Here is a 17,205-nt window from a genome sequence, read left to right as displayed (position 1 = left end):
CAGTAGTGTATGTAAGAGCATTTCACATGTGTTTGTGAGAGGTAATTCTGAGTAAAGTCCCTAACGGCCCCTCATACAGATGTACCAAACATGCACACACACTAGTATCTTATGGAAACACAGACACACAGTATTACACGCTGCTTTGCTTCTTGCATTTCACACACTTGCACACAGATAAACAAATAAAATGAAACTGTCTTGTTGTTGAATCATTTTTAAGGAGTACTCAATGTGTTTTAGTTACAGTGTTCTGCAATGATCAAAAACCTCTTTAGAGCCGCAGAGATTTAACTATGCCTCTCTGTACAGTGCTCTGCAGCAATTTACAAACACTTACCTGATTGTGTGACTTTGGTATAGCACAACCCCCTGTGTTTTGCATTTGAACTTGGTGTGATATGCAGCACTGCATTTTAGGCCCCTTTCTAAAGCGTATGCTTTGGTTCTTGCGTAATCCCCTCCCCTGCAGCGCTGCTACATATTTGGAACAGTGTGTAAGATACTCATTTATTCCCATGAAGATCTCTCTCTGAGCTGTGATTTGAAAACACATTTCCATGACCTTAACTGTCTGTGGACCTGCTCCATGGATCAACTCACAGTCAACACTGCCCCTGTAGAGAGGCTGGGGAAATGCTTGAGTTGTCGATCAGATTGGCAGACTTCTGATGGCTGCCCTTTCTCTTCCTCTCTTCATTACCTTTTCATATCCCATTCACGACTTCTTATCTCTGACCACTCCGTACTTCAACCGATAAACTCCTCTATCTCTCTCTAATATGTCCTGTTAATCTCAACCTCATTCTTTCTTTCTGTCTCACACAAAACCACACATGCACACACACACTGTCTTTATTTTGTCATTTTTCATGTGGACCCAATACACACCATTGGTTGTTAGAAAACCATTTGAGTATTTTTTTCCTAGGGGCAGACATTTGATTACCCATTTGTATAGTGTGTGTGTGTGTGTGTGTGTGTGTGTGTGTGTGTGTGTGTGTGTGTGTGTAGAGGCCAGTGTGTGTCTCCAGAGAGAGGTCTTGCCAAGCTGAGCTCTGGGGCTGCTCCAGTATCCAGCCCAGTAATAATAATGAGCCCCTCACCATGCTTGACAGAGCACACAGGCTCAGCAGTCTTGTGGCCATTGCTGTTGTCATTGTGTGTAAGTCTCTTGATGCACGTGCAGTGTGAGTACATGTGTACATGTATGTGCATTTATGCTCTACTAGTTTGTCCTTGGCTGGGTCTGGTTTCTGTTACAACCTCAACCGTTGTTGTTGTTGATGTTGACAACTGGTGTTATCTATTGTTGTTCAGTGGGCCATTGCAGAAGCAGATAGTGGTCAGGTTGGACTGTCTTGCTGCTGGACACACATCAGTCCTCCCTGTGACTCCCTGTTTAGAAATGCACCAGCACATCTCTCCTCTGCTGATCCTTTGAAGTCCTGATTCGCTCACAGACACGGGCAGAGGCACATAAATAGCACGCCTTGTCGACTGGCACGGGGAGAAAGACGACGCACACAAACAAATCAGACGCTGCGCTGATATGAAAGGGAGCGAGAGCAGAAGACAGGGAGAAGGGAGAGATGGCATTAGCTGTGTTTTCCTCCTCCAAATGAATTGCACTATGCCCTCTGAGGAAGAATCGGAAATGAGAGAGTGGAACAGACTTAGAGAGAGTCAGAGGTTGAGAGGTTATTTTGAGGCAGAAACAAAAGAAAAAACTATAAAGAGAGAGCATATGGTTAAATCCTCCCTGTGTTTGACAGAGCTCAGAGACTTCTTTTCCATCCTTTTTATTCCAGTGTGAATTGTGTCACCTGTATGGCCACTGAATATTAGGATTAGTGCCTTGGGCCCAGCCAAAGCCATTATGGTAGCCGGATGGGATCCTGATGGCCCTTTCTCAACTAGCCCCTGGGCTGCGTGGCCTCTCACTTGGGACCACCACAACTAATGGAGAGGTTAGTGTGCTCCGAAAAGGCCTTAGGAAGAATAAGGAGGCTGTAAACTGTGAGTTGAGTTGTGGAAGCTAAAGGGGCTTCAATGCCTCACTGCCCGGCTTACCGCCTGACTTACTGCCTGCCTGCCTGGCACCCAGAATGCTCCTCCATATTTAAGTTCTGAATACCGGCCTTTCGCACTTTTATTGTAGTTTATGCAGATGCTTTGCACAGCAACATACGCACTCCACCTTTTTACTGTGGTGCACTGCAGAAATAAAATATTTCAAAGCAGGGAGGAGCATGCACAAAAATAGAGGAGCACTCTCTTGCTTACTTACTCACAGACATGTAGAAATGTGAAATGCACACACAAGTGCACAAACGCATGCACATACGCACACACTCATACACACAGACTTGCATTCCCCCACCCAGAGTGAAGCAGTTCTGCCCCTCTAAGCTGAGTTATTTAAAGCCCCGCTCTCAACTCCATCGGAGTGATTATGTGCTACTGAATTAAACATCACAGGCCTCAGCCCCTGGCTTCCTTCGAAACACACTCAAACATGCTGGCCTCTTCCTGTTCCTCAAAAGTTCCAAGTTCTGCCTTTCATGTCTCCCAGCCAGTACACTAGGTATTGGAGGTAAAGAGGTGGAGTATCAATCTTCTCTAAATCAGGATCTCTTGCTGTGCCTCCTGCTCTGCCGTCCTCCTCAAAGACCTTGGACGGGTCAATCGCGGCAATTCACATGAAGAAACTCTCTGTAAACTGGCTATTAGCCCTGGATTGGTACCCACATCGGGCGTCCTTTTAGCTTGCCGCTCAGGCAGTGTTGCAATCGGGTGCGGTAGAGAGTGAACTGTGGCAGTTAAGTTGAGCGTTGACTCCAGACACCCCAATTACAGTTTCTGGATTCTAAACTGGGTGCATTTAAACAACCAGTTTGTCGTAGAGGACCCAGAGAGATAGGGGATTGCTATGCCACCCCAACAGAAGCTTCAGGCTGTTTGGTGCCTTTTTGGGAGGGTTTGACTTAAGGTTTGTATACTTCAGAGTCTGTGTTTGTGTGTGTGTGTTTGTGTGTTATGCATGTGTGTGTGTGTCTGTGCTGCATGTGTGTCTGCACAAGGCAAGGCACCAGCCAGCCAGCCAGCCAGCCACCCCCACATTCTAAAACACACCCGTTGGCAGTAAGCGATAAAGGTTCCAAACAAGAAGAAGAAGTCTTGTGCCTCGTGGAGGTGAACTTACAGCACCAGAGAGGCAGTTGACCTTGAAATGAGCAGTGGTGTTTGGGGACAGGCGGGGGAGGTCGGTGTTTAAGAGTGCAACCTCAGTGCCAGAGGCCAGGAGGCTGCCTAATGACTGGCACCCCATGCCATCCATCACTATGCCACCGCCAGGGCAACTGCCCCCGCACAGCCAAGAGAGCAGAGCCTTAATAACCCTTTATACCCGTTCAGTGGACCACAGCACACAACATGAAACACAAACATATAGTACACAGGTGTTCCACATCAAACTGCTCAGACATTCGCTAAGATGCACAACACACATTCTAATGTGCATCGCAAACACACACAACATGAATATGCAGTATAAATAGCAGATCCACTCAGTCTCACACTCACAGCTCATTGCACTCATTCTGCATGCATACTGATGTACGTACGCCAGCCAACATACAGAAATCTGCCTCTAGACACTCATTCAAACGCTATTTATAATTTAATGTAGGCAGACGCAAATACATAAAGGCTTTGATACATCCACAAACACAAATACACCAACACATGCACCTCCCCTCTGTATTTATGCCTTGATGCTGAATGTTTGTGACAAAACAATTGACTGTTCCTGCTTCTATGATATTTTCTATTGAAATAGATATCCCTGTAGCCTGCTAGTTCAATTCTCCCATAAAGGATTGTCTCATATCTTTCCTCCTTTGCTTATTTTCCCCATTCCTTCCATAGAGTAAAAGTGGAAAAGGGCTTTTTTCCCCATACATAAGGCCCTGGCTGCTCTGCTCTTTCCTTCACTATGACAGGCTTTGAAGCCCCTATTCCTGGGTGTGGGGCTTTTTTTTTATCAGAGAGGAACAAGGTTTCCTCCTGCGCTCCCAAGCTCATTCACGTTGTATAAAGCATCCCCTCTCAATTAATATCCTTTCATGTTAATGGTATTCTTATCGCTCCTGTGCACTGGTTGTGAAAGCTAGGCCTACTACGGTAGAGTACAACCGTTGAGCAGAGCTGCTTGCCTAAATGAGAGCTGTTACTCTCATCTTCTTTTTGTCTCTGTCTCTCTTTTTCCATGTATCTCTTTCTCAAACTCGGCCTCTTTCCCATGCTCTCTGTCTCTTAATGAGCAATAGTGGGGCTGCTGGAGTAGCGGCTACATGGAGGTGTTCCAGGAGAGCGACAGGGTCACAGAGACTTACCAAGACAGCAAACACATTACTTGACCACTAAAACTCAGATTCTGCCAATAGATGTACTTTGTACTCAAGTCTCAATTAGCTCTATTTTAGGTGCAGCTCAGCATACACATTCACTACCTCACATTCAGCAAAAAGTAGAAGGTCATTGTATCCGTCTCCGCCGACATCACATTAGCGAGTCTCTTTCTTGGAGAAGAACAGGGTGTATGACTTCAGGACAAGGTAGGCAGTCACTGAGAGATTGTAGGAGCCCTGGTTGCCTCTATGTGCGTGGGTGCCAGAGAAACCTGTTGCCTGGCTACCAGAGCACCTTTATCCTCCAGTTGCGATGGCGATGTCCTGCATATTGTGTGTGCGTGAGTGTGTGTGCGCGCGTGCATGTGTGAATAAGTGTGAATGTGAACTTTTTATGTGTGGCTCGTGAACTGTGTATTAGATTAGACTGTGAATGTGTGCATGTACATGACTGTGTGTTTTCCTCTCACGTGCAAGCATGCCTTTGTATGCTGATGTATTTGATTTTGCTTGTGTGAGAGAGAGAGTGGTGAAAGGAGGGGTAGAAAGACGCACCACCACCCACTCAGCAGGCCTTCCGTCCCCATGGCTGACTCCCCAAGACTCTGCTAGTAATTAGCTCAACATCTATCCATCTGTTCTAGGGAGGCGCCGTAAACATTAACACAGCACAGCAACATCAAAATGCTGGCTGGAGACATGCTACATTTTACATATGAATTCATGCTTTAAAAGGCCTTAACATGGAAAAGGTTAGCAAACATGCTTACAGGTGTGGCCAACATGCTCACATGTATGTATCTATAGGCTCGAGCTTACACAGTATCAGTACAGTATCAGACCAACACAGCTTCACATCCTCACCCACATGCCCACCACAGGCTCCTGCAACTGAATCCGAGTCTACTCTTTTACTGCGGGAGTGAGGCTGGAAAGCTGCCTTGAGACCCGCATGGGAAACGAGTGAAAACACAACCAAAAGGCTACATTACACAATTAATCAATAAGTTAATGAGATTTCATTTTCTCTGGAAAATACTATCCAGCAAAAAGTTCCCCCTCTGCCGTTTTCCCCCTACTCCTAGATAACCAGCTCCTGATATTACACTGTGGAAAAAGAAAGCAGCCAGCAGGAAACTAAATTAAATTACCATCCTGATAGATTTATGTGATGCTTTACATTTTCATTGTGTTGTTTTCCTCTCAGAGTGAAGGTGGACCTACATTGGGAGAGGACTGTTAAATGTGTGAGAAGAGAGAGAGAAGCAAAACAAGAATGGGGAAAGAGAGCAAAAGTTCCAGACAGATAGAAGATTCCTAATAGTAAAGCACGGTTACACAGATGATTTGTGTTTGGATGAGCTCTAAGGCTGCCACATGGTCTATGTGTGTTGTGTGTGTGTGTGTGTGTGTGTGTGTGTGTGTGTGTGCGTGCGCATATTGATGTGGCTATAAGTGAGTGAGAGAAGCTGGGAGTGTGGGTGTTGGATAAAGGAGATTGTGCATACCCATGTATGATTGTGTATATCTAACCCTTGTGTTTCTTGTGAGTGTCATATGTGTCTGTTACAGAATGATAATGACTTTGTCCTTGCTCAGTCTGCTTGTGTGTGTGTGTGTCTGTGCTTGTGTGTCTGCACACACTAATGTGTGAACTGTGTGTCCAATTCGTGTTCACTCCCGTCATCCACATACGTTAATGTATGATCATAAATGAATGAAGCTCTCTACATTTGGCGCTCTCACTCCAAGTAAAGATTGAGGGCATCTCTTAGCTATTGACACAGCTGGTGATGCCATCTGGGAGCATCCCACGTCGCCCTGTGCAATCTCCATCCAAACAGGGCAGCAGTCGTCGCCTAGTGTCCATACCAATGACAGGAGACAAGGGAAGCAGTGAGATAACGTACTGTCCTGCTCCTGGTGATAGTGTTGGACGGAGGTCATCTGTCCTCCAGAGACTGCTTTACATACTAGTTTTTGCTGTACCACTACTGTCGATGGCCTGACACATTAAAATGGGGGGTAGTTGTTTGTGCATTTGGGATATTATTCAAAGAAATGATTGTTTCTTTGGATCTGTTTGCCCCCAACCACACCCCTGTCTGATGAAAGGGGAGAAAGAGGGAGAGAGAGGGGGGTGTAGTCATAGATTAATGGAACACACTGAGAGGGAGCACAGACCTACAGTAGCAGCACACTGATTTATTTGCCACTTAGTACTGATGAAGCTTCAAACTGCAGTCACACATGTGTTGTCACAGCATTTTTCTCTATCAAGGTGTTTGTTGGTTTGTCTATTCTTGCTTCTTATTTAGATGCGAGTAGGGTGTTGTGTGTCCTTTTACTTGTAGGGCTGAGACGGTATTGATTGTTTTCTACTGCGGTTGAAAAGCAAGAAATTCCTGCGGTAATGCTGTATTCCCCTTCGCAAAGGTGAGCGATCGGTAACAGAGTAGCATATGAGTGCCGCTGTGAGGAAAAAAAAGAGGAAAAAGAGATAGCAAAGTTGATGTAAAGTGAGTTAAAACAATAAAACAGCAAGCTAAAGCTTCTCAAGACACGGTGGCTTTATCTGTTGTCATTTCAGCCGTTAAAGTGAAAAGTGTTACCCCAGAAAAATCCTCCGAGTGCTGCCTGTCTAGCAGCTGAGCAGGCAGAGAGCAGAGAGACTCTGCAGTTTGCTAACTTGTTGCTCTCTCTACCAATATAAGCCGCTCGGTTTTAGACTACGCATGCATGCTGAAATTCAACCGTTTTATTGTTTTTTTTACTTTTTATTATTTTACTCCGCTAGCTGCTAGGCTAATGTGTGTCCATCCATCCATCCATCGATCTTTTACCGCTTATCCGGTATGGGACATTACGCAGGCCAGTTTTTTTTGCGGTGACAACGGTGACGAGCTCAGACCCGCGGTAGGCGTCACGTGACCGCGGTAATGTGGTAACTGTCCCTCTTGTTTTTCTTTTGAATTTTCTTCCATATAATGCATACATTGGCTGCTTACAGATCAGCTATAAGCATTGCAACTTTTATTGTTAATAATAATAATAATAATACATTTTATTTATAATGCCCTTTACATTTCAAAAATAAATCTCAAAGTGCTACAATTAATAGGGAGTTAAAAACAGTTTCCAGAGTACAATACAAGTGACAAGCAATAATAAAACACCATAAAACTAAAATTAAAGCAATGACTGTGACAATAATGACAATAATTACTGTTATCTTATATGTTCCCGTAGGGATATTGTACTTAAGTTCTGTGTTAAGTTTGTGTGAGCTTAGTGGCACCCTGATGTTTATACTAAATTAAATGCAATAAGGACTGAACCAAGAACATTCCTTGTGAGAGCCTTTGCCATGCTCGGTCATGAAAGCTTTTCATGATTACAGAAGTGAATTGATGTCATTCACGCCAGCACAAGATTCCTTTAAATGCTACCTATTATTCATAAACTGTCAATTTAGGAAATTTGCCGAGGTAACCCAGTAACAATTTTCAGGCTGCAAATTGTTGAGTTTTGACTTGGTAAATACAGGCAGAGTTAATTGAGGGCATCAACTCACCATGTGGGAGGACTTGACAAAAAGCCATAAGTGTGTTACATGAGCACACATTGTAATTATCACACATATGCACACACAAATACGCATGTAAATGACACAAGCTGGTATACACATCCAAACACAGACATATTTGGCGATAGAGATAGTCACATAATGAGTGAGGTTATTGCAGATTTCTAATCCCATATTTGGTCTACTCCCTGGTTGTGTTTTGGGTTGTGCATTTACTTTTCTGTTCCTCGGCTCTGCTGTGTGTGTGTGATTACCATCCAGTGTTAATAGTTCAGCAACATTTTACTTCTCACCGACCAGCTGACATGTTCCACATAAAAGCCCTCACAGCCGAGCCACAGTGTTACCATTCATCTTTGCATTTATGTTTTCAAGAAACCATGCTCTTAGACAGACTATCCATAAAGTCATCTCGTCTAACCTTCCTTTCCCTCCCTCCCTCCCTCTCTGTTTGCTCCGCAGAACCCTGATATTGTGCTCGTCCACTATTTGAATGTTCCAGCTATTGAGGATTGTGGGAAACCATGCGGTCCAATCCTGTGCTCCATCAATACAGACAAGAAGGAGTGGGCCAAATGGACGAAGGAGGAGCTGATCGGCCAGCTCAAGCCCATGTGTGAGTAATTAAATAATCCCATTTCTCAACCCAGTTTTAACTTTTGTTCATAACCGTTAATGTAAACAGTTGCTGTGTCCTCTAAAAAGGCCCTTATATTTTTATATGTGTACACGCACGGAAGACTAAACATAGTGGTTGTTGTTTTTGTCTGAGGATATGATGTCAAGTCCTATTTGCTGATGCTGGTACACTAAGTGCCCTCAGCACCTCAGTCAGACAGCATCTTCGGCCAATGTTCCTACACTGTTATTTGAGTATGTGCTCTTCCTGGAGCCATCCGCTAGTTACGGGTCAAAGTTCAGCTCTTCCCCTAGACCTCTGGCACCACTCTGGCCAGGCTGAGAGTGCGCCTCCTCTCTGGCCCAGGAAGGAAGTCAAGGCAGAGGAGGGCAGCAAACTGGTTATTGATTCATGTTAGTGCGCGGGAGCAAGAATGTCTGACTCACCAGAAATCCCCCTCCACCCCTTCGCTGGCTCTTTCTGTCTCTCACCCCCTACAATGGATTGATCCCTGTTGTTATCAGCTTTACTAATGTTCTGTGAGGTGCACTATGTGTTTTATGAGTCTCTGGACCTACCTAAAGATTAAGGCAATGTTTTGGAAAAAGTCAGGGTTTGTCTGATAATGATGATGATAATAGCCAAATAGGTACCTTGTAGGGCATTGGAAATCTTTCAGACAGCTATTAAGATACTTTTAACAACCACACTGTGATTTGGGTGTGTCTGGCAGGGTCCAGCAGGGCTGTGACTGATATTCCGATGGCCAATTATTGAAGATATGGCCAGGTAAATAGGAAGGTGTCAGCAGCTTTACAAGCACACACGCATGCTGGCTGCATACTGACAAGGCACCATCATTGCTGAGGTCTTGGCTATACTGTATTGTTATCATCTTCACTGCTCTGCTTGCTATCATTTTTAGGACAGATTTTAACATAAAACTTTACCTGAGGACAGCCACTGAACAACAAAGGCCTACTGTAATCATTAGATCTGTGGCTTAATGTAAAAACCAAGCACCATTTGCAGTAATGTGTAAAGTCATTAACTTTGGGAGTTGTTGGGACAAAGAAATGGTGAGTGTGAGATGCCTTCTAGCTGCCAGGCTACATGAGGGGGCTACATTAAAAAGCAAAAAAAACTACTCTTCTGCTTTTGTCTCTTCTCTTCTTTGCTTTCAATCTTTCTTCTCTCTAGTCCTCTCTCCTTTGCCTGGAACAGGCTGCATGTCAACACAAGCTCAGTGATGGAGCAACATTGCCATCTAGTGGTCATGTGAGATAACAGTCCCCATCACAATGTAGGGAGAAAGGACTTGTGATGAAGTCATTCTGTATTATCCATGCATATTTTAATCTTAAATTATACATTAGCTCTTAACATACAGCGAATTTATTCCCATTTTTTATCTTTAAGTAGATTACGTTTTTTTTTAGATATGTTTTTTTTTCATTGCAATGCACAGGAAAGTTATAATACGTGGGCAGTGCCATGGATAATTTATGTATATATACAGCAGAACTTCTTGGATTCCTCAAAGGTTGTAGAGATAAACTAGCAGGACAGATTTCCATTTTTTTGCTTCATCAGGAATGTTCAAAACCATCAAACTTAAGTATTGAGTGCAGAATGCAAGATTGCATGAGTGTACAGCACAGTATTTTTGGTATTGGGTCTTATATGGTATGTGTGCCATATTTTAAGAAATGTTTTTTAAATTACTATTATGGTTACTATATCACAAGCGGATTTATGTCAGCACACGAACCCTTTAGTTTAATGTCAAATAGTTATTTTCCCAGAGCATTGTCATCTTTTGCAATATAATTGCCCTCTTCCGTCTTGCTCTTCCCTTTTGTTATTCTCTTCATGATGTTTCAGTGCGCGAACCTTTTGACAACTCTAATGATACAAAAAACAACAAAGAAAAATGTGGATTTCATGGATCAGTTGAGCTTATTCTGTCTCCCCACGACAAAAACACACACACACACACACACACACACACACACACACAAACACACACTTGTATTCTCGGTCGTAAAAACTTTCACACGCACAGATGCTCGCACACGGCAAACATTATCCCTGTGAAACATGGCCTTGTTTGACCTTCTTCCTTAACGCCCTGCGGTGTTTGATGAGATAGAGAAGCAGCAAGGGAGTGAAGAGGGGGGGAAGAGAGCGGCATCACTACTCAGTCACGCTACACTTCCATGGACAAGGCAGCCAGCTTGATTCACTCTTTTGGTCTAATGCTATAAACACGCGGCACTCTCCCCAGCTATGCCCCTAGCCTGCTGACAGTGCATGAGCGGCTTTAACAAACACTCAGACAGACAGAGGGCCTGTCTCCAGGCTAGACAGCCAGGGCCGGAGAAGAACAGACCAAGGCAAGACAGACAGGGCTGGTCATCATGTAAACTATTGTACTCCACTGTCCCATATAGTGCCCAATGGTGCAGAGGCAACTAGGTGGGATATGTGTGTGTCCTACACATCAACTGTGTCTGTCATTAGGGCTGTGTGATGCTCCTCATGACAGGATGCAGTCATCAGGATGGTGATGTGACTGGGTTGTTGTTCGTGCCTCGGCTGTTGCTGCCACTGGGATTAAACCTAGTGGCACTGCTCCTGTCATGTCTGCTTTGGAACATAACCCTCAGTGAGAAGATCAGACAGGCAGACACGGTGGTGACGTCCGTCTTGATGAGGCCGAGGCAATTCTGGCACGAGGGATCAGGGTGGAGGGGAGACAAGATTGTTTGGACAAATAGGGATGGCACTACATGGTGGATGTAAGCTGTTGCATTAGGCTCTCACTCTTGCTCTGTCACCCTTTCCTGGCCGGATCAGCAGAACGGATGCTCTTCTGTTCTGCGGCCTCCCTCCTGGCTTTGTCACAGAAGTGGATTCATGACAGCGTTTTTAGTATTCCTATCATCTCTGTGTCAGTATTGCTAGAATCATCTCATTTGTACTGTTTGCATTACACACTGTCAGGAGGTGAATGGTGACTCAAGCCACACTGTCTAATGGGATCTCCAGACAGACACAATTATATGTGCAGTAATTACAGTGACATTGAAGAAACTTTCCCGTCACATTTGGTGTCCAATCTTTTTTTAAGCCCGCTCACTCTAGATTAATGGCTGAACAAATCTGACTTTGTAACAGATCAAAACTGAACCCTGTTTATGTTTCTATAACCTGCCACAGTGAGTTGTCTGTGGAGCGTATGATCTCAGCTTGATCACAGTAGTTCTACTGACATCTGCTGGTGACCAGCCTGTTATCTGCCAAAGGATCTTAAAGCTTTCAAGTTAGATCCCTATCACAGTCATTCAATTCGGTTTCCCGGCTTTTTTCACTTCGCTAGCTCTGTCTTTAATCTGCATTACCAGCCTCACCCTCTTACGCTGTTTTCATCTCCTTTTATCTGATATGCAAACAGACATGCACTAAGCAAATTCTGTCTGTTTTCAAACCTGACTCTCTTTCTATATATCTCTCTTACATATTTAACCAAAACAGGTACTGAAGTGAAGGGAACTTGAAATAAAGCAGGCTTGATTTAGTTTGTTAGTCTAAATATGCTTCAATTTGCAAATATTAACTATTTTCTGGTGCTGGTCTAGCACTGAGTGGTGTCTCCTTCTACCTTTCAGTCACTAAAACCACTATCTGTCTCATCAATATTGGTTGCAGGTTAGCAAGTGGAGCGATGGAAAGTATTAAGAGTTGCTAGCAAGGTGTGACTGAGGCACAGATTGGAGCTTTTCTTTTTCCCTTGGTGCAGCAGCAGCAGATCCAGCAGCATCTAGGTGACGGTCCTCACTAGACGCTTTCACCAGCAGAACAGAATCATAGGTCGGGGTGAGGGTGAAAGGATTGCCGTCTCCTTCATCAGCACTCACAGACAGGAGGCCACAGAGTGGCGACAGACACTGACACATGGAAGGGAAAGAGGCACAATAGAGAATGAGCAGTGCAGGACAGAATGTGCCCAGGTATAGTAAGGAGAGACTAGCAGAAAGGATATTGGAGTTCAGAGTTATTATATGTAGTTATGATTCAATGTAGTGTCTCAAATTCTATTAATGAAACTACACTACCAATTCTCCTGAGGCCAGTCAGTGGGTAGTTTGTTTCTCTTCAGGAATAAACTGAAATATGAATTTCTCTATTGTGCCATAGTAACATTGACATTTTAGAGAGGTGAGTAGTGAGCACCATGATGTACACTGGCAGATAGACAGGAAAGGCAGAGGCTGGGCAGGGGGTTGGCGTGGCTGGTGGTCTGTTGGGCTAGCTGACATCTCTGTCTCCTCCTCTCTCCCGGCAGTTCATGGCATCAAGTGGACTTGCAGCAATGGGAACAGCAGCTCTGGCTTCTCAGTGGAGCAGCTAGTGCAACAGATTCTGGACAGCCACCAAACTAAGCCACCTCCCCGGACTCACAACTGCCTCTGCACGGGCACCCTGGGTAAGGGCTAGTGGGTGGGTGGGAGGGTGTTTATTCTCAAGAGAGATCTGGAAAATTCAGCAAGAGAAACAAAAAAGGCCATAAAGATGTTTGTTATAAGGTAGATCAGAGAAGGTGGTTGAGGTCTTTTATTGGTAGGCGATTTATAGTGAAATTTAGTTTTAGGGTTATTGGCTTATCTTTTTTTACTGATAATGGTTTGTGATAATGGCCATATCTGAAAGAGCCCAGCTGTTCCCGAATGTTACCCTAATCAATCAAATATTTTCTGCTGTGTAATTCCACTATAGGCTGTCACTCAGGAAAAGCATGTAAAGCACTGGTTTACTAATTTCTAAAACAAATTTCTCTGGATAACCTCCAGTTGCGTTTTTATTTCTGATCACTTAAGGAAACAAGGCATGCAAAACTCAATAAATACTAAAAAGAAAGGCTAGTTGATCGTCCTAGGAGAAAATAATCTTTCACAAACTGATAAATACAAAAATAATCATTCATCTTTTGTCTCTGCTCCTTGCCCAATTCTTAGGTACACACAACCAATAGTGTGTTGTTTGTCTTTACTTTTTCCCCTTCTGTTACCCCCCTCACCCATTAAAATCCTCAACCTATTTTTCTCTGTTTGTCTTCATATAGGTGCTGGGAGCAGTGTGCACCACAAATGCAACAGCGCCAAACACCGTATTATCTCCCCTAAGGTGGACCCCCGCTCAGGGGGCTACAGCAGTGCTCACTCTGAGGTACAAAACAACGATGTGTCGGAGGGGAAGACCGAGCACAGTGCCCATGGCGGAGGCAAAAGCTCTGGGGGAGGAGGCGGAGGGGGCAGTGCCAGGGAGAAACGCAATGGCAAAGTCCACAAGCCCGTCCTGCTGCACCAGAACAGCACAGAGGTGTCCTCCACCAACCAGGTTGAGGTCCCTGACACCACGCAGAACTCCCCTGTGTCCATCAGCAGCGGCCTCAACAGTGACCCAGACATGGCAGACAGCCCTGTGGTGACAGGGATGAGCCATGTGGCCTCTGTCATGTCTGGCTTGTCCCAGAGTGTCTTTATGTCTGAGGTTACTGGAGACCCTGTCTACAGCATGTCTCCAACTGGGGGTCCCAACACTCACCTCATGGGTGCAGATGCCACGTCACAGGGCTTGGTACTGTCTGTGACCTCTGATCGTCACAAATTTGCCTTCCCCAGTGGAGGAGTAGGGGAACCTGGGACAACCGCGGCAGGAGACAGCCTGGCCATGCTGTCTTCAGCTGGGGTTTCTGAGGAACTGGTGCTCTCCAGCAGTCTAGACGCTGGAAGCATCAAAATCCCAGAGACTAATATGAACTTTGACCCGGACTGCTTCCTGAACAACCCCAAACAGGGCCAGACCTATGGAGGCAGCGCAATGAAGACGGAGGGAAACTCTTCCTCAACCTCATCTTCCTCCGGTGGCAGCAGTTGCACCAACGGAAGTCTGCAGCGCTCCCCTCCCATGTCAGACAATGGCTACACCTTCAGCTCAGCTTTGGTTAAGAATATCAAGACAGAAGACACATCCTTTGAGCAGCAGCTGGCCCAGGAGAGTGGCTACCAGGTGGGGCCAGTAGTGAACTGTGGCAGTGGGGTGTCTGTGTCATCAGGTGCTGGTTCAGGCCAGGGTAGCCTTACTCTGACAGCAGCAGGCTCCCTGCTCCCTTCTGGTGGGGGGCTAAGTCCTAGCACCACCTTGGAGCAGATGGATTTTAGTGCTATTGATGCCAAGCAGGACTATACTTCCAGCGCTACCACAGTGAGTTATGGTCAGGCCATGTCCAGTCCTCACATGCAACACCAGAACCGTTCGCCCAGCTTCTTCCTCCAGGATTCTTCTCAGACCGGCCAGGCCCAGCAGGCGAGGCCCAGCATGGGCCAGAAAACACATTTGATGGAGCACAACTCCCATGACTCCGGGGCTTATATGGCACTGCAAGTGGTGAAGACGGACTCTCCTGGCAGCAACGGCCACCTCCACCATCACCACCAGGCCCACCAGAGCCAGCACAGGGCCAACTGCAACGGAGGCTCACCCACAGAGGGGCCTGGCCAGGCTGGCTCTCTTCAGCTGCTACAGTACCAGGGGAGCTTTCCCGGGCTTGGCACTGAGCATGAGGAGGTGGTGGGTCTAGAGCAACCAGGCAATGTGAATTCAGCTCAGGCCGGAGGCACTGAGAATGGAGCTGATAATCTACTCAAGCCAGGAGACCACATTCAGGCCTGTGGGGCAGGAAACGGTGAGGGCGCAGAGCATTACCTGCAACAGGCCTCAGACGGTGGCGGAGGAGGAACTGGAGGTGCAGGAGAAGGAGTAGCAATTCACAATGGCAACAACAACAGCAATGGCAGCAACCGCTCCCAGCAGCAACAGCAGCTGCAGCCTCTCCTCCAAGGCACGAGTATGGTCCAGGGGCTCTACAACGCTGTCGGAAGCCACCAAGGACTGGGTGGAGGGGCCAGCAACGGAGGAGCAGGAGGGACCGGCATGGAGATCAGTCTGGATCACTTCGACATCTCTTTTGGGAACCAGTTTTCCGACCTCATCAATGACTTCATCTCAGTGGATGGCAGTGGAGCCACCATGTCAGCTGGAGGGGCCCTCTATGCTCACCAGCTTGTCACATCCCACAGTTCTGATAGTCAGAACACAGCTGGTGGGGCCCCCCAGCAGGGCCAGGAAGATGGAGGGCCCAGGGGTTCTGCCTACAGCCCCTCAGAGCTCTGCCTTCAACCCTGCTGCAGCCCCCAGTCTCTGAGTGGAGGGGCTGGAGCAGCAGGAAACACAGGAGAGCCAGGCTCATTGTCCTACATGAATGTAGCAGAGGTGGTGTCTGCAGCTGTAGCCCAGGGGGCTCTGGGGATGCTTCAGGCCACGGGCCGGCTCTTCATGGTCACAGACTACTCCCCTGAGTGGTCCTACCCCGAGGTCAGTGACAGGGCTCTTTATTTTTCCAACCAGTGTTTGTTTGTTTTTTGGCAGTCATTCTGTTTGGTTCTAACATTTTATGTACCAGCCAGTGGTGTAACATTGGGTCACGAGAACAACAACATTTTTGCATTTTGAACTACAGCCCAACAGGTTTCAAATAAGTAAGTAAAGTTAATTTATACTGCACTTTTCACAGTTAAAAATCATAGTGCTTCACAGTCAAGTAAAATACAATAAATAAAAGAACATAGGTACTTAGGTAAAGTTTAGCCCAACTATGAACACTAAACAAAATAAGACTTGAAAAGAAGAAGAAGAATAAGTACAATCAACGGTCATTTTTAACTATTGCTGTTGCCCATTGGCTTCTCATTCATTTACAATTATTTTAATGGAAAGATCAGGAAACTTGGGATTAGACAATGTGCAGCTATCTATCTAACAGCCAGACTTAACCTCTTAGCATTCCGCCCCTATTTTTAGAGGGATTTTCAAAGGTAGATGAAAGGTCAGTAAGAAGTGGTCTACACCATCTGAACGTGACATAAGGACTATTTTTAGATGCAGCTCAACACTTAATGTCAAGGTGTTTTAATTGTTAATCAGAAATAAAAAAGAATTCATTCATTCATTAAATATATTGTGTATTAGGGCACCTCACAACATTACAATGGAAGCGTATAATGGCCATTCCCATTCTCATATATTTCTCATACGTTGTTGCAGCAATTTTTGGGTTGACCTCATTTGTTTCATTGGTATCATTTGGTGCAAACTTTAGTCCTTTTTAACACTCCGGAATTGATTTAAAAAAAAGTGGTAACTCCCTCCAAAAAAACACATTAAGACGCCAAGACCTTGAGGCACACCATAGAAAAACCCATTCTGCGTGGTGTTAAAACTTTTGATATTTGGAGATTTCTCAATGACATGGCTTCTATAGTGACAAACATCATCAGAATTGAATCTTCAATCTGAATCTACAAGAGTCTCGACTTTTCAACCATATCCAACAAATGCAATTCCACGACTGTTTAGGGAACCCGAAATGTGGAAATATTAAAACACAGCATTTTAACCTTCCTCTGGTGTTAGCTTTCTGCTGCCATCTGAAGTGTTAGCGGGTCATTTTGGACCCGTGTATTAAA

At 45.3% G+C, this 17,205-nt stretch overlaps 1 protein-coding gene across 10 annotated transcripts in view; it reads left to right on the top strand.

Moving 5' to 3' along the window:
• Positions 1-17,205, top strand: part of camta1a (calmodulin binding transcription activator 1a) — a 282,833-nt gene that overhangs the window by 234,140 nt on the left and 31,488 nt on the right. For 9 of the 10 annotated variants that reach the window (XM_034876194.1, XM_034876189.1, XM_034876188.1 and 6 more), the window contains 3 exons: positions 8,461-8,614; positions 12,966-13,106; positions 13,743-16,054. In XM_034876194.1, the coding sequence (XP_034732085.1) occupies positions 8,461-8,614; positions 12,966-13,106; positions 13,743-16,054 (2,607 nt within the window). The remainder of the gene's footprint in view (positions 1-8,460; positions 8,615-12,965; positions 13,107-13,742; positions 16,055-17,205) is intronic. The other variant, XM_034876192.1, reaches the window with a different exon arrangement.

The sequence above is a fragment of the Etheostoma cragini genome, chromosome 7 (genome assembly GCF_013103735.1).
Source record: "Etheostoma cragini isolate CJK2018 chromosome 7, CSU_Ecrag_1.0, whole genome shotgun sequence".
Taxonomy (NCBI): Eukaryota; Metazoa; Chordata; class Actinopteri; order Perciformes; family Percidae; genus Etheostoma; species Etheostoma cragini.
Note: the sequence above shows the minus strand (reverse complement) of the source record. Positions and strands in the feature narration are given on the sequence as shown.